The following is an 18,012-nucleotide window of genomic DNA, read 5'->3' as shown; positions in this document are numbered from 1 at the left end:
TTTTTGATGCATCAAAAACAGATCATTCTTGTCAGCTCAGAAAGAGGTTGTCTTCACATGAAGTAAGGTATATATTACAATATGACTTGCTGCTGTCCATGTTCAAGCAACAGAAAATCCTTGAAGTAATCTGGACGCTGAGGTGATAACAGGGAATAAGAAAAGCATCAGATCGATGAAAACAGATATAGTAAGAATCAGTGAGACAGAATTTTATTCCATGATTGATCGTGCAAAATTAATGTTTTACCTGTTTTTTTCTGATAAGCATTAGTGTATTTTGACATTATTAACTCCTTGAATTAGTTCTTTCCTGATTTTGAGGTAGTACAAACAAGATATCGCAAATATAGTTGTAGCTGGCAGACGTCAAAGACGTAGAGGAGATGGTCCGTTGAGCTGAACATGAAGAACGGAATCGTTAATGCACGACTGCTTCCGTCTTAATAAGATTGCACAGGTTTCTTGACAACATAATGCCAGAGTTAAAAGCAGTAGGATTAACGACGTCGAGCACAGAGGTATAATATACCAGCTCAAGCAACACATCAGAACAAGAAACGGTAGAGCAGAATAAAGAGTTAAAGCGTCAGACTAATGGAAATGAATCTGGCAAATGATGCTTAAGCGTAGCGCGGATGTATGATCACATAAGAACATTTTCATGAACTTTAGAATCCTTCAATAGCAGGAAAATCTACAGCAATTTACAGAAAAAGAATCAATCTATTATCAAAATTTTTGGTCGGTTTCTTGCCCGTAAATAATCTACTGAACTACCTACAGGTAAGGAGAATCAACTCTATTTCTCACTACCCAAATTGACTCCATAACCTAGAACCAATTCCTAGATTCCTGCAGGAATGGTTAAACTAAAAGGATAATGTTGTTGTCTTTTTGGCAAGCTCTGTGAAGAAATCTGTTTTGACATCTCATTTGACTGATCGAGACCGGCATCAGCACTGCTTGAGCCCATGACATCTTTAATTTCGTCACCTTCAGACTCTTCTTCTCCTTCAGCTGAAATGGATACAATTTCATCTTCCTCGTCATCCACATCCTCATCAGACCAGTAATAAAATGAATCATCCTCAGACGCATCGCCCCACTCGCCCGGAAGCAAGCCACAACTTAACTCGTCATCACTGTCAGATACCGACGCGATGGATTCTATCTTGTTCAAGTCTTCAACATCCTCCATTTCAGCAACTGCATCATCGTCATCCAAGCCTTCAACGAACGGATGATTCAGCAGCATTTCAGAAGTCAATCTATACATGGACTTCCTCACGAAACAACCCTTCAAGAAATCCCTTGCCTCCTTTGATATCCCATTTGGGATTTTCGGCAACTCATGCCCTGCTCCAATCTTGCTCAGAACCTCCTCAGCTTTCAGCTCTTTGTTCCCATCCCATGGAGGCTTCCCCGTTAACATCTCAAGCACGATACACCCGAGCGCCCAAACATCACACGGTGCGTCCTGCACATTATCAATCACAGCCTCGGGTGACAAGTACATCGGAGTACCCCTCCAATAGGCCTCCAATTTCCTCTTCTTGGACTGTTTAGCCCTCTTCGCCAATCCAAAATCGCCAATTTTCGCCCTGAACTCACCACTGCCCTCTCTTGCAGCATTCCGAACGAGCAAAATATTGTCAGGCTTCAGATCACAATGAACATAACCATTGCCATGAATATAATTCAAACCTCGAAGAATAGACTTAGCATACACCCTAACCTCAAATTCCGGCAAGCCGTCGCCCCCCGATTTCTTGATCCTATCCGCCAAAGTCCCGCCAGAACCATATTCCAACAACAAATTATACACCATCACACCATTGTCACCCACAGTTGTCTCCTCACCAAAACACCTAATTATATTACAACACCCTTTCAAATTGCTCAAAACCTCCCTCTCCTTCTGAATTGAACCCGACACAGAAACCTCCGCTGATTTCACAGCCATCACAGGCGGCAAGCAGCTGTATTTTGATCTGGGATTCCTCAGAGTTGCAAGATAAACACACCCAAAACCCCCTTTCCCTATCATTGAACCCCTAATCCATGCAACCCCATCTCCATATTCATTCATATCCTTTTCTTGAACCACGCTTCTTCCCTTCCCCGCCATCTCCTCCCCACCAACAATGCGCGACTATTTAACTATATATATATATATGTATATACACCCTCAATTTTCTTGAAATTCTGGGACAAGAATACAGGACTGGAGAGGAATATGCAAAACTTGAACGAGTCTGGGATTCAAGGCAAATGGGCAAGAAAAGGGAATACCCGTTTCAGTTTATCGAGTATATTTCGACTTCAAGAAGAGTTTTAGGCAAATTCTACTTAGGGTTTACACAAAACAATTAGAAAACAAGTGGTGATGAGGGCGTTCTTATATGGGTTTGAGTATAGAATAAAACAGCCGCGTTTTCTTGAAGGAATTACAATCCGCAAATACGAAAGCAGTAAAGGGCAAAAAGAAAAAAAAAGTACCAAATATATTATAACAAGAATAACTGTCATGTGTCCTATTAACGTAAGGCCGATGTCTTCCGGTGTTCGACAAGTTGGTCTTAGTCAGACTCGCAAACTCACCCATAATCGCTGTTGCCCGAACGCCAACTTCAACCCCACTCTCCCTAACCTCGCGACTTTCTTTTAAGTTGTAGATGTGTTTCAGTCACGCATATAATTATTAATTGATTCGTATACGAAAAATTTATTTTTATGATGATTTTAAGAATTAAGAATGGTTGATTGCGACTTAATTACAGTTGGATCGTTATAACAAATGAATATTGTGCATTTATATACAAAAAGTTTGTTTTTATAATGATTTCAAGAATAAAAAATAGTTGATTGCGATTTAATTACAGGAGGGTCAATATAACAGATGAGTATTTGTTGATTCGTATACAAAAAATTTTATTTTTGTAATGATTTCAAGAATGGAGAATAGTTTGTTGCAATTTAATTACAGTGAGATCGTTATATTACGTGTCCAACAATTAAAAATGAGAGAAATTATTGTGATTAACAACATAAAGATTTGTATACGTATCGATGGTTGTGTTGCAATTTAGAAATAGTTGAATGTAAAACATAATTTCAAGAATCCTTAATTAAGATTTTCTTGTTTACTATAGAGGTCAAATGGTGTAATAATTTAGTTTTCAAGGTTTAATTGTGCTTTTCTGAATTTAAATGTAAGGTTGAAAACCATGTTCTTAATCCGAATTCCATTTATGTACAAATGTTGTCTATTTAAATTACATACTTTTAAAAAAATATATTGATTTAACTTAGAATTTGTCTAATTAATTCTGTATATATAATCGATCTGTATATTGATGTATATTTAATATTTTGTTATTTTGTGTTCATTCATCGTTTATACATAAATTTTATTTTCAAACTTATTTCTCATAAGTTTGAAAATTATTAAGAATGCGATTTATTTATACGTAAATACTAGCTAAGTGCACTCCATATATTCATATGGTGAATGCATCATGATTTTATGATTCCAAATCTTATTAATCGTATTTAAATATACTTACAATAAATTATATCATGAAATAAAATACTCTAAGAATACGATAAATAACTGTATTTATTTCAAAATATAATAATTAAACAGATATAAAGCGGAGATTAAGCGAAAATCATGTGCAGTTGGCCTTATTACAAACATGAAGATGATCTAAAACTACACAGGGTTTGCCTCTTTCTCAAGTCTTTCCTTTCTTTGTTTTTGTTTGTGGATCCTACAAAGAATAACTTCAATAGGGAGATTAGTGTGATAAAGTGATGATTGATTGTCAGCTTTTAGGGCAAATTACGGCCAAACTCTTTCACATTAAGTTCAAATACATAAATAGTTTTTATTTTCAGTAATATTATAAATATATTATTTGATATGTAGTTATAATTACAATTATGCCCTTTATTTTAGGACAAAAGCTTACACAAACATCTCGAAACATCATTATCCAAAAACGCCCCTTGTGGGTGTACCTGTAATTTTGCATGAGGTAAGAGATATTTGTGTCTTCAGTTTTTATTGTTATTTAATATTATCTATACCTCTATATAATTAGTGAGCATCATTTTGTTGTTCAAATTTTATGATCTGACGTTCTTATTTATTCAGAATTATTTTTCTCTCTCTTCAACTTCTCGTTTTTATTTCTTTTCAACTTTCTATTTCTCTCTCTCTCTCCAACTCCCACAACTCTTGGCTGGGTGGGTAAAAATAAATAATTCGCATAAAATATTAAGTAGTCCATAAAAATATTTTTAAAATTTTAAAAATATATATATAATTATAATTCATAATTCAAAATGTCATTCTGGTCAATTCACCACCAAAATTGAATAAAAACCTGATGAGGACTAATGAAATGAACCCGTTATTAAAATTAATGAGTTATTTGTAATTTCTTCAAACCTACAAAGATAGAAAACTACAAAAAGATGTTACTTTCTCGACCTCCAACCACTATAATTCTGAAGTAATATTTTATTGCATTTATTTACGTACCATTAGTTATATAAGTTTTAAAATATTCCTGAAGGTATTTTAGAGTATAACGACCTTTGGAAGGGGAACAAAATTGAAAGTTCACATAAGTTTTGCTGATATCGATCTTTTTGTACCAAAATCGTGAGGGTAGGGTGCGATTATAATCAAAGTATTTTATAAGTGGATTTAAGTTTAATTTCCAAATTTAGATGGAATAAAGTGTGATTATACTATTTCAAATGGAGTTAAGATGTAATTAATGCAAAAATCAGTTCAATTATTCGATATTAGGATTAATTAAGTATGCAATAAATAAATGTACAAAAATGCACTTATTCTTGTCTCCTTAAATATATCCCTTAGGCTTATGAGTTAATGCAATTTCACTCATAAGATAATGACTAGTAGCACCTATCTTCTATTGATTTTTATTATTTTTAAATATTTGTATATGATTTTATTTATTGATTCTATTATAAAAATATATATACTTCAATTTGTTAGTCACAAACATATTACTATAATTCCATGCATAAATACTGTGTTGTTTTCACATTATGCACATGTGTCGAGTGTGCTCGACTGCTAGTTGTATAGAAAAAGTTGGATAGCATATTAATAAAAATTATTTGACTAGCGTAATGGTCTATTTATTAAACAGAAACAAACGTTAGAGGTACTATATGTAATTGTCAAACTACAGAAGATTTACGTATGATTACACCAAGTATCGGAGGATGGCAGTGTAATTATTTCTTAAAATAAATATTTAATAATACATTGTTGAAAATAAAATAAAAAATATTTTTCTTTAAACTTTTATTTTTCAACCGGTTAAATAAATAGGGTGTTCGGTTAAACTTATGTGGAACTCTTATAAGTTCCTACGTCTTGTAAAATATTTTAAAACCTTAAACATAAAATTTTAAAGTGTTTGAATAAGTAAGATGCTAGAGCTTATATGGTAAACTCTTTATATTGTAATAAAAAATAAAAAAAAACATCAAATTATTACAATTTATAATCATACAAATCGATATTTTTGCTTTGATGCGGGAGGAGAAAATACATCAATTTATATGAAGGATAAAAATAAAATACTACTGAAATTGTGAAAATATTGCTGTCTTGTATTGTATTTTAAAATTAAAAAACATAAAAGATTTTACAATAAATGATGGGCGGAGCTTACCTTTTTTTTTTTTGCGAAAAAAAAAGAGTTTATAAAATCCTAAACATCTTATTTTAAAATTCTATAAAATTTATAAATTGTCAAACATCTTATAAGATATTTTGAAGAGCTTAATATGCTCAACCAAACATCCTCACAATTGATTTAAATCAAAAGCATATGCAGTTCCTCATCAATTTATGGCTTCTGCAACTTATTGATAAAATTATAATATTGAGTCGTTTCACAAAATATTTCGTCTTTTTTTTTTTAATTTTTATTTTTGTATCAAAACACTCTCAATTTTCACAACTGCTTAATTTATAATTTTCTTTTACAATTTATTATCATGAAAAAAATATACTTTTAGTACTATAGAACATAATTTGATTTGTACTTTTGATCCCATATTTTACTGAATTAACATTTTTATCTCATAAAATTAAAAAAAATTGCACACATGGTCTCATCTACTGATCAAGTGGGACCAAATTTGTTAAATTTTGAGACTATATTTGTAATATTTAATAATTCTGTGGGAATAAAAATATTAATCAGTAAAGTGAGGACCAAAGATGCAATAGCTCATATTTTATGGGACAAAAAGTGTAATTTTTTCTTTCTCACCTTAAAAAACAGACGACGTTGCAAACATCCCATCTTCTTAACTGCTTTCATGGGCCGAGTTTAGAGCCCAATTTGTTCAACCGGTGGCCCAGGCCCAGTGGTTTCTTGAGAGAAGGGAAAGCTTTGTTCATACAGTAGCATACGGAGTAGAGAGCACTTTGTAGGAAGATCAAAATTGCTCAAATTCAGGAAGAAAGAATTTAGTTAAATCTCTTCAGTTCGTCAAATCCTGGTACTACGAAGATGAATGTGAGTGTCGTCTGATTTATTTTTGTTGTTTAAAGTGTTAATAGATGGCCGTCTATTTTTATTTTTCTTGTTTTTTGTTTGATTAACTTTGGGAATTTAAATGGTTGCAGGTGGCCGATTCAGCTCCAGCTATGAACAATTTGCTCGCCTCCAATGCGGATTCTCAGAGAACTCTGTATGTTTTCTCTCTCTCTGATCGGACACAGTCTTCTTGTGAAGATCTGATTGTTTAATTTGATTAGAGTGCTAGCAAACTAGGGTTTTAACTATCCCCTTTTTGAAGGTTTATACTTTCTATATCTATGAGGTAATGTGAGCAGCTGCTTTTGTTCCTGGCTGCCCTCGGCTTTCCTGGGGTTTGGGTGGGTGGATTTTATGGAGTTTGTGATGAAGCTGAGTTTTATGGCATAGGTATCCGTACGTGACTGGGACCTCAGTTGTTGGCATAAAGTACAAAGATGGCATTCTCTTGGCTGCTGATATGGGAGGTTGAATACTCTTTCATCTTGTTTTGATTTTTAAGATAATCTACATGTTGTGGAGGAGACTGTTTTGGCAGTATCAGAAATTCTAATTAAATTTTAGGGAATTATTTGAATTATGAGAAATTGAAATGATTAGCTCCAGACAAGAAAGAGAATATTTCACTGAAGAAAAGCCCATGCATGTTGGATATGGGTCTCTCAGTAAATGATTGGCTTAGCATTTGTATTGGATTTTGGATGCATCCGCCGGTAAAGGTATATAATGGTAATCTGATCATTGAACTTGACATGTTTCTGTTAATGTGCTAAGATAAACCTCATTTAATTATCTTTTGCAAAAGATCAGAGAAAAAGGAAACATTTTCTGACCCAATATGAATTTTTGCAAGTCATGCTGAAATATGCACTTAATCAACCGGAAGTTTCTAGCTAACCACCGACTTCCCTATGGAATTGTAATGATAAAAGTTTGATATATTGAATATGGGCCGATAGGTGACACCTTTATTTCTTGGAACTGGTGACAATGTCGTTAATTGAGCTGTGATAAAAAGGTTGGTTGGTACAATACGCCCCCCAATATCAATATGTATTGTTTGCAGGAAGATATTCACCTCTTGTCCTTGAAAAGTTAGCTTGCAACACTCTTCTCATTGTTGATTACTTCACTTACCGATACTCATTTACCTTCACTAAATCCGTAGTCGTGTGAGTGTTTTTCTAATGATTTCGTTTAACAGGTTCTTATGGGTCCACTCTTCGCTATAAAACTGTTGAGCGACTAAAGTCAGTGGGAAAACATTCTATAATTGGTGCTAGTGGTGAGATCAGTGATTTTCAGGAGATAATGCGATATCTTGATGAGCTAATGTATGTATTGGAAAAATTTTAAAGGATATTTCATGTCTTTCTCATTAATGCTTTAAGTTGGGTTGGTTGATGATGATGCTTGTATGCGTTATGGGAAATTCTAACTCTGTTTTGTGAATGTAGCTTGTATGATAATATGTGGGATGATGGGAACTCCTTGGGTCCTAAAGAGGTCCATAACTATTTAACCCGGGTTATGTATAATCGTCGTAATAAGTTCAACCCATTGTGGAACTCACTTGTACTTGGTGGAGTTAAAAATGGACAGAAGCATCTTGGAACGGTACGTCAAATTGTTATATGCTAATCTTTTTTGAGGTGCAGCTGAGAGGTGGTCTGGTTTCCTTGTGCTCTTATTTGCTTTATGTGGTATAATTTTAGGTTAACATGATTGGTGTACATTATGAGGACAACCATGTTGCAACTGGATTTGGAAATCACCTAGCACGTCCTATTCTACGTGATGAATGGCATGAGAACTTGACATTTGAAGAAGGTGTAAAACTACTGGAGAAATGCATGCGTGTACTTCTGTATCGGGATAGATCAGCTGTCAACAAGCTTCAGGTTTGATTCATCCTCAAAGTGAAATGTTTGAAAGTAGCTCCTTAAACATATGGTACTCATTTTTAGGTCATATTGCTAATAATGGTTTTCAAACACCTTAAGGTTGTCATTTTGTCCATTGTTTTCACTTTAAGAGATCTGAGAGGTACTCTGGGAAATAGAAATCTTTCCAAAAATTATTTGGTTAATTGTGATATTTTGTTTTCGTTCATCTTCGTGATAGTCACCATTATTTTTCTGTTACTTTAGCTGAGATAGTTGCTATAGCCTATAAGTCGCATCTGGAGGGTTCCAGGGAGTTGTTCATTGTCGTAAAGTGATCTTTGTCTATGTACTTTTCAGTCATGGTTGTAACAACAGTGGGTGATTCTTGTTGTCTGGTCGTTTCAACTAGATTATGTTCCCTGAAATGAATGTAGGTGCAAAAATTAGTATGAAGGTAAGAATATTCGAACAAGAATGACCCAGAACATAGAAAAAGAAATCCAACTAGAAAAGTTCTAGCTTTGGCTCTTTATTTCCAGAAGGCTTGAAATAGAAAAGAAATCCAACTGGAGAAGCTGTAGCTTTGTTCCTCACAAACTGACCAGATTTCTTTCATGAAAAATTAATGGTGTGATTTTGTGGATATGCCTGAATTAGAGGGGAAATATAACTGCATAGAGTATGTTGAGAATTTCAAGGCCATGCCACTTCTCTAGATTCATTTGGGGTGCATGCATGATAGAGGGTGGGTGATGAACGAACCCATGCCAATGCTTTCCAATTGAACGGATTCTAGAAGTTGACTGCTAGATATGCAGAATGAATCTAGATTCAAATGTGTGAATTCACGGAGTGTATTTTAAAATAAATATTGACAGAACTTTAGATGTTATTGGTTTATAGGATCAATCTACTTCTAATAAAAGGTCAAACTTGTGACCTACTATGGAGAATAATTGACTTAAAGGTACAATTACAGGTAGAATGGGAGTTTAATGGTGAATAATAGGGTAGAGGGAACATACACAAGATTTGAAGTTAAATGGCAGATCTGAAACATGTTTCTTGTAATATTACCTATATTTGTATTTCTTATGGGGCTGCACTTCATCTAGGATACTTATTGTTGAACTTTCTTTTTATTGATATATTACTCCTTTTAGTGTGCCCCTTACGGTTGGTTATAAATCACAGATTGCAAGAATCACAGAGGACGGTGTCGCAGTTTTTCCGCCATACTCATTGAAGACATTTTGGAATTTCAATGCTTTTCAGAATCCTACTGTGGGTGCTGAAGGCTCGTGGTAGTTAAATGAGTCCCAAGATACATTATGCACTCACCAAGTTTGCAGCAGGTTCATCCTGTTTGACCTTGTACTGAGTACAGGCTAGATCTGTGTAATCTATTCTAAGTTTGCACTTCTTGTGTTTGTCTAAGAAACCTTTCTTAGACTTCTTGCTATATGTTTGGACAAAATCCATTAAATGAAGTTTTTTCCCCCCTTGCAAATTTGATGTTGTGGTTCTCATGGTTCATACAGCTATTTGCATGGCCTTTCACTTTGAACCCCATCAATCTAGACGTGATATTCTCTTGTGGCCTAGCAAATCTTAAATTGTTAGTATGTTATATGAAATACGGTCTTGTTTTTAGGACCTGCAGAATCGCAAGTACTGTATTATACTTTAGGAAAACAGCTTGTAGAATTCAATTATTTAATCTCCAAATAAACTCAGACAATTGTATGTTGGCATGTCAGATATTTATGCAATAGTCTATACAAATTTTCTTTCAGGGCACTATGTGTAATAGTCTATAACAACTTCTCATATCAGCAGAAGCCGGACAGCTCTGGTTTCATGGACGTCCTGCTCGCCCAACCTGGAGACGGTACCACATACGGTAGTGGGCTCTTGAGAACATGAATTATTGTTATTGCAATTCAATTATGGTATAGGGAATGTCGAAAATGAGATAATGTCTTGATACCGTCAATTGTTATCATGCTACAATAATGAATGACAAGGCATGCTGTGCAAATAACTATTGCTGGTTGAACCGTTGAGACTTCCCATTTGAACCCTATTAATTTTAATAACGAAGGAAAAACTTTGCAGTTTTAGGATGATAACACAAGTTTTTGCACAGAACACAAAAAAAATTGCTGCCTTGCAAGAAGATAGAAGAGTTTGGGCAAAACCTAAAGGATTGTCTTTAAGCTAATAAGAGTAGGATCTCTTGTACTGACAGCAAGGCAGTACGCACATTACACTTACACTTTCACAATATAGGTATACTAACCACCAATATGGGACTAAGGGGCATATCTATGTACAGTTCCATGAACTATACCTAGCTCCAGCAGCAACAAAAGAATTCCAATTTTTACCTTTGTCAACTCCCCAGCAGCAAAATTTGAGATATAATCATGCGCAACAAGAAACTATGTTTCACCAATGGCACAAGGTATGCAAGGAGGACTTTTTGCTTGGTTTTCCGGAGTGATCACTTGCAAGCACTGATCATGAAATGTATGGCCACAAGGTAGAACAGCAACAGCTGGTGGAATAGCAGGCTGATACACTGGCCCTTCTGCTGTAAATGAGAGATCCCTCTTGCACAAGAGACACTTGTGCCCAGTTGGTTCAAGGGGTGCATCAAAACCTGCAAACATGTGTAATTGCCATGTTAGTTGTTTGTGCCGATCATTGCATTAAGATCAAAGAACATATAGGAGTTGCATCATAAAAACTTGCATGACTTAGTTTTACCCTGGATGCAGAAAATATCACTAAGGAAATGATATGCAAATAGCGATCAAATTTTAAAGACAATTAAATTTCTGTAAAGAATCATTTAAAAGTGTCCACTCTCCACGCCTCTATCCACTATCTGATAAATGTGGTCAGAGGAGGGGGATAAGAAAACAAAAAATTCAAGGCCAAACATTTGCACCATCCATATACAAGAGGTGAAACATTAAAAGAAAAACAAGGACTTGAATGCAATCCAACCCCCAAGAGCGGTAAGTCAAGATCAATGCACTTCTCAAGAAAAATAATACTGGCAGACATATGACCATGATGTAATGTTAAACTTGTTAATTAGAGAAAGACGAACTTCAAAACTACCCAAAAACTCATAAATATTTTACTTCTGTTGTTTTGATAAAATATTAATGGCATAAGAAAGAGCGAATAGCTACTCCTACCTTGCCATTTTACGTGAAGAGGGGCAGGTGGAATATGAACTGTTGCTGGAATAGAGACCGGAATAGCTGGAATGATCTGCCTTTGGTGGGCTACTGAATGATGTATGATAGGTCGAGGAAAGAATTTCCTATGTTGACCCAGGCATGCATCTGGAGAATTTTCAGTTGCTTGCCTTTTCAAAGATGGATGAGAAACAAAAGGAGTAACCTGAGGCCTTACATCAAGTTTTGCAACAGGAATAACCTCACCTGTAAGGTGGAAGAAAATTTACAACCATTACCACAAGAATTTTCTCCTGTAATTATAACGTACATTGGAAGTGGATGACAATAGATACCATTAGAACAATCAACTCTAGGGAAATCCTTCGACAATTGAGCCGGGACGCCATGCTGATGTTGACCTATATTGATCAATGGCATATTACATCAAAAGATCTACTTAAGAGCAACAGCCTAACAGAAGGCCCATCGTGGACTACAGTTTCACAGTATTACCCGAGGGTAAAGCGGGCCTACAGGGATTAACCTGAGCAGCCAAATTGACTGGAGAAAGCCCTGGTAGAAATAGAAGTATGGAAACCATGCAAAAATCAGACATTGCCACGACTACTGAAGCAAGACAACCACAAGAAACAAAGTTGACAAGCAAATACCAATGTTAAAAGGAAGTTCGAACACGGTTTTGAAAATAATAATGAATCCATAATTTTGAGTTTCTCCAGTTCCTTTTGTCAAGGCTGACAGACCCAGGACCTTCCTTGGCTTTGCTTTGGTAGTATTTATTTATTTTTAACCAGCATGCATAACTTTTGACATATGTTCAACATTATTGTACCACATCTACAATCAGATGAATGGATGAACTAATGCGTGTTTCTAGTAGCAGCAATAGCCTGTTGCTTTAGACAAAGAAACATTTCATTCTAAGCAAAGTTCTCTAGTACTTTCTCTTGCCATTCAGTGGAAATTCCATTTGGGTAAAACTTGGAGAACATAATTCAAATTCAGAACCCAGAAGTTTAACAAAGAGAAATAGATTCTAAATATGAGACTAAAAATGATGTCAAACTACTTACATAACATGTCTGATTGATGGGTAAAAACACACCTTTGCCTGTTCGAGCTGTAGCAAAATCATTAAGTTGAACTCCTAGCCTCTTAGGAAATGGTCCAGCAGCAGACTCAAAAGTGCTACCTTTTGAGACCTGGAACCCAATTCTCTTAGGAAATAAACTATTCCCTGGGGCTTGAACAGAACCAACACTGTGAGAAGTATGCAAATGCCCCCAATAAAAGAGAAACTCATGAAAAGCCTAACAGTAACCACAGATTTACATTTCCAAAGCAGTAAATAAAGCCATACCATTTTAAATACTAATACGCTACATGCTTTTTTGTTTTTTTGGTACTAATATGCTACATGCTAAACTTAGATAATTACTTATAAAAGAAGCTTACACGTTAATGCTAGAAAGCGTCGACAAAATGCTGGACAACCACTGCTAAAAGAAACTTGACTGTACATTAGGCTATAGTTGAATAACTTATTACGTAGAACTTTATCAGACAGACTGAGAAAGAAGAATTTAATATTGTTTTCTGATACTCATCCTACATTCTAAACCTTGTTCTTTCCCCAGGAAAATAATTCCCACCAGAAGGAAAAAAATTTTAAACTGGCACCAACCAGGTATTTGTTTATATTATACTCTATAAAAGCATAAATATGGTACTATACATCCATTTTTGCTCTCTTCACTACTAAGGGCTCTTCTCAATCCTCCTTAGAGAAGAAGTTTCAGATGACTCAGGTACCATAATCCATGATATCATCTCATTGATAATCATATCAACTCCTCCAAGATACAATGGATATTGTCTTCAATTTTAATCTAAGAAAAGGACATTGTATGCAGCTTAAATTTAGAAAAACAAAAACTGTAAACTGGAAGTACCAGGTATTTATTTATATTATGCAACAATGTAAATATATCCATTTTGGTTCCTAATCAATAATGGCTCTTCTCAGACTCTTCTATGCATAAAAAGTTCCAGACGAAGTACCACGGACAAATCAGCCTACTCTAATCAAATCCAGTCCTTCAAATATACACTTTATTATATTGTATTCAACTTAATTTATTAAATTCTGAAACTCCATCAGCACCTTAGTTCTAGATGGCATGTCAAACAAAATGCCACTTCTGTGTTCTCAAGGTGAATGTGAGCATTTTTAGTAAAATTGATAGAGAATAAAACTTCTCGTGCTGATATTACTGATTCAAACATAATTGGAACTGCTAAATGTGCTTACCAACTACTTGAACACTTGGTGGGGAAGAACCAATTACAGGAACTTCTACTCTGGTACCTTCTGCTAGTGAAATCACACGTCCTGTGTATTAAGGGCACAATAAAACATTTTAGAAAAGAAACCAATATATATAGAGAGTAAAAGAGTTTTTCAATGAGCTAACCATATATTAATAGTTGATATTAGTGAACACATCACATAAATATTCTATCCCATTCCCTATGTCCCACTGATTAACCAAAAACTTGGAAGTAAAGGTTATAATCAGCATAAGTGCTGACAAAAATGAAACAGATCAATACCAACTAGTTGAGCACTCAGTGAAAAACAAACATCAGTTCTATTTTGAGTTCTTCCACCTTTGGCCATTGCAACTAGTTTTTCTAGAAGAAAAGTCCAAAATATAACTGTTCAGGAAAGTACATCCGATTTGTAGAAATCTATAATGGTTGATATTAGTCGGTACATCAAATAAATTTTCTACCCATTCCTTCTCCCGCTTTTCGACCAGAAACTTAGAGATGATGGTCTTCATGAGTGCAAGTGCTGATAAAAATGAGATACACTCTTACCAACTGGCTGAATACTTCCTGGCAAACAAATACCAGCACCACTTTCAGTTCCTCCACCTTCGGTCAGTGGAATAAGTTCTCCTGTAAGAAAAAGTTCAAAACAGAACTATTTAGAAAAGCACAACTCATTTGTAGGAGTCGGCCACAATTCCATGGTTGATGATTGAACATATTCTGATAAGAAAAATGTTCACCATCTCACTCCTAGAAAAAGATAAGGCGATACATTTGGTGTCAAAAAGTTTTCATAGGATGACTTGCTTTAATTGGTTTTGATTGGTCATTTTCTGAACTCTAATTTTAGTTTACACTGGTTTAGGAAATGACAGGAAAGATGAGCACATGGCTGAAACTGAATGTTAAGTGTTCACAGATCAATGTCATACTCAGATATTGTCAGAAAAAGAAATGATAAATATGAGTCACCTAATTGTGCATGGCTAATGGAGCTTCCTCTATGCCTGTCCCGAAGGTAATTTCTTGAAGATTTGCATGAGATATTAATGGAACTTCTTCCACAGTCCTGCTGTCGGGATACAGATTGGCTTGCAAAATTTGTGGAGTTAGTTATTTCTGGTTGCCGGGTAACACATTCAGGTTGAGAGATTAATGTGCTTCTGAAAGGCAATGAAGATGCAGTCGAGTCAAATACAGAAGTATCATGTTTTGCTGAAAAATTCAACTGCGGAGCAGCTTGTGGTGTTTGCAAGCTAGGAAACGGCATTGGATTTCTGGTACTGGTATCTCCGATAAGTCCACCTCCATAAGAAGTGGATATCCTGCCAGCCAAATTAGATGCTGAACTTGATAATCGACCAGCATTAGTTTGTATCCTTGCAGCTCTACCCGTTAAGTGAGCAAGACTGAAGGGGTTCATCGGACTTTGTCCAACAAGAGCACTCTTAGATTGGGAAGAAACAGCATCCTCCAATTTACTGGCAATTTCTCGAGAGCTGAAAATAGTATTGGATCCAATTTCTGTACCACCTCCAATTCCAAGAGTAAGAAACTTCCAATCGACATTTTGTGGAGAACTAAATGGAAGAGGAACAATGTTGAGATCATTTTTATTTCCTGTAACAGGAAAATTATCCACAAGCGGCAACACCGATGAGCTACATTCTGAAGAAGAATATTTTCCCCTCATCTGTGATCCGCTAATTTTGACCTTCTTTGCTTCTGTTCCATGGGCCTTTATAGGATAACCTGTGGTAGCCTCACACCTCTGCGGAATGAAGTTCATCTGAACGGCTGTTTTGTGAGAATCCATAGAAGAGAAAGCTGTGTTCATCAAAGAATCTGACTTGATAGCATTATTTCTATCAGTTGCATGACAAAGTTCATTAATGCTCGAGTCAGGATACGAGATTGCAGATTCTCTGTGGAAATCGGACATGTCACTTCTGACACTCATCAAATTTGTATCAGTCTTGTAATTTAAGCAATTGAGATTCCTATAACCACCCAACCGATTATTCCCATTCTTGCACTCTGGGTACGACAGACAATCTCCTTCATGCTGAGCAAAATGAGTATAACCAAGTGAAATAAATGGGAAATTCATAATATCAGCTCCAAAGCTATTAGCACCATGAGTCTGACCACCACGATCAGCTCCAATGGGTTTAGTAGTGAGAGAAAATTTGTCCTGCTCTTCCTTCGGAGCAGTCGCAGAAGGTGGATTTCCACATCCCATTTGTTTGTTCTAATCAAAATGTTGGGTAGTCTAATGCATAAGGCAAAGCAGATGCACAGATGATCAAAGCAACAATTTAAACTCTTCTGGCATGATGCAGGAACACTGCATTTCTCATGCTTCTTTCAAAAAAATTTAAGCAACTTTGCACTGACATTGATGCAGAGGATGAAGAGATGGGGAACCTGTGCCATATGACAAAAAGGGGCATGAGCTGTATAGTTACAAAGATATGGGTCAACAATCTTTTCTTCCACACTGATGAACTTTGACAAACAATTTTAACAAATCAAAACATAACTTCAAATACTCCTGGTGCTCGAAAATATTCTATGCAGCTGTACAACTCTGAAAATATGGTTGATGGATACAACCCAAAAAAAAATCAATAAAATACCAAAAAAATGGGATTAAAAAGCAAAATGCATGGTTTGAATTATCTGGCATAAAACCGAGACGCATCATTTAACAAATGTACACACTTTCAGAAATATCTCTATGTGTGTGAGTGTTTTCTCTTCTCCTAATTAAGGAGCACTTTCCATAGGCCCAGAAAACTTAATTTGAGCTTTGAAATCAAGAATAAGAATCAACAGGATTTGTTAAAAAAACAGCCATACACTTTCATTGACAGAAATAGCTATACAAAAAGGAGAAAGAGCAGAAGTCATTGCAATAAAAGGAACAATAATAATGAAAGGACAAGTTACAAGTCTCTCAAATAAACACCACATAAAAACTAACCTTCTCCCTCACAAAAAGTAGAAGTTGCCAAAAGGAGGAGGAGGAGAAGAAGAAGACACAATTAGCAAGACACTTGTACATGTAAACATGTATACACACATTCCATTATAAAACATATACTCGAGACCGAGTGTCTCAGAATATATAAGCAGTTCAGAAAGTATCACACTTTCAAAAGAACAAAACATCAAAATTCCAAATTTCCCTTAAATCTCATATGAGAAGAAAAAAGGCAAACAAAATCAAAGCAGGACTTTTAGCTTATAGATATGCAGACAGCATATACACACTCGTGGAAACCACAATTTTCTTTTTCAATCAAGCGCAACTCTAAACACCCCATGATTTCATACATCAACACCAACTAACACCAAAAATCCAAATCCAAAAAAAGGGTCCTGACCACACACAACCTCAGTTACCAAGAAATAGCTCAACACAACATCATCAATCAACGCAATCAGTACATGAATCCACAACTCATACACACACATCAGCATAGAAAAGTTTCAACAAGGCCGTGTTCGGGAAGGATTAAGGGGGTTTTCACAATTTCATACCAGCGACGAACTGGTGGGATGGCGTCGATTGAATTTTTGTTCGGTGATGAAAGAAAGACTTCTAAGTGATGACCGATGAGAGTGACGAGTGAGTGAGTGTTTAGAGAGAGAGTTTTCGAGAGAGAAAGTGTAGTAGAATGAGACAGAGGTGTCTTTTGGCGCTTAGGGCAGTGAAGAGAGAGAGATTTAAAGGGTTCGGTCTGTGGGCCCACTCTTGGCTTTTGCTGGGCGACACACGTGTCAGAATAAGAGACCCTTCGGCGCTTCAGCTATTTGCTGACGTGTTCTTGTGCTAATACGATCGATGGTGACTTCTCACTCTGTCACAGTCCAATACCAATGGAGCAGTCTGAGCATTTTTAGACACGTCGATGGCGTGATATTAACGCGGAAATTCGTAGTCCCGTCTTTTCCCGCGTTCTA

At 35.7% G+C, this 18,012-nt stretch overlaps 3 protein-coding genes across 6 annotated transcripts; 1 reads left to right on the top strand and 2 right to left on the bottom strand.

Moving 5' to 3' along the window:
* On the bottom strand, positions 613 to 2,589 carry LOC105158295 (mitogen-activated protein kinase kinase kinase 2-like). Its single transcript, XM_011075004.2, has one exon. It carries the CDS (start codon positions 2,129 to 2,131, stop codon positions 848 to 850), a length of 1,284 nt encoding a protein of 427 aa, XP_011073306.1. The 5' UTR covers positions 2,132 to 2,589; the 3' UTR covers positions 613 to 847.
* On the top strand, positions 6,423 to 9,998 carry LOC105158294 (proteasome subunit beta type-4-like). Its single transcript, XM_011075003.2, has 7 exons — positions 6,423 to 6,581; positions 6,692 to 6,756; positions 6,993 to 7,069; positions 7,807 to 7,936; positions 8,060 to 8,219; positions 8,318 to 8,503; positions 9,683 to 9,998. Exons 1-7 carry the CDS (start codon positions 6,576 to 6,578, stop codon positions 9,794 to 9,796), a joined length of 738 nt encoding a protein of 245 aa, XP_011073305.1. The 5' UTR covers positions 6,423 to 6,575; the 3' UTR covers positions 9,797 to 9,998.
* On the bottom strand, positions 9,728 to 17,743 carry LOC105158293. 4 transcript variants are annotated; one of them, XM_011075000.2, is made up of 9 exons: positions 17,590 to 17,743; positions 15,016 to 16,470; positions 14,590 to 14,670; positions 14,018 to 14,098; positions 12,812 to 12,949; positions 12,199 to 12,258; positions 12,039 to 12,104; positions 11,701 to 11,949; positions 9,728 to 11,153 (listed from the first exon to the last, which is right to left on the bottom strand). In XM_011075000.2, the coding sequence occupies exons 2-9, from the start codon at positions 16,283 to 16,285 to the stop codon at positions 10,933 to 10,935; spliced, it is 2,166 nt and encodes a 721-aa protein (XP_011073302.1). In that variant the 5' UTR covers positions 16,286 to 16,470; positions 17,590 to 17,743; the 3' UTR covers positions 9,728 to 10,932. The 4 variants fall into 4 exon arrangements, with proteins under 4 accessions (XP_011073302.1, XP_011073303.1, XP_011073304.1 ...); XM_011075001.2 differs by having other exon boundaries at positions 12,812 to 12,943; XM_011075002.2 differs by lacking the exon at positions 12,199 to 12,258.

The sequence above is a fragment of the Sesamum indicum genome, linkage group LG3, assembly GCF_000512975.1.
Source record: "Sesamum indicum cultivar Zhongzhi No. 13 linkage group LG3, S_indicum_v1.0, whole genome shotgun sequence".
Taxonomy (NCBI): domain Eukaryota; kingdom Viridiplantae; phylum Streptophyta; class Magnoliopsida; order Lamiales; family Pedaliaceae; genus Sesamum; species Sesamum indicum.
Note: the sequence above shows the minus strand (reverse complement) of the source record. Positions and strands in the feature narration are given on the sequence as shown.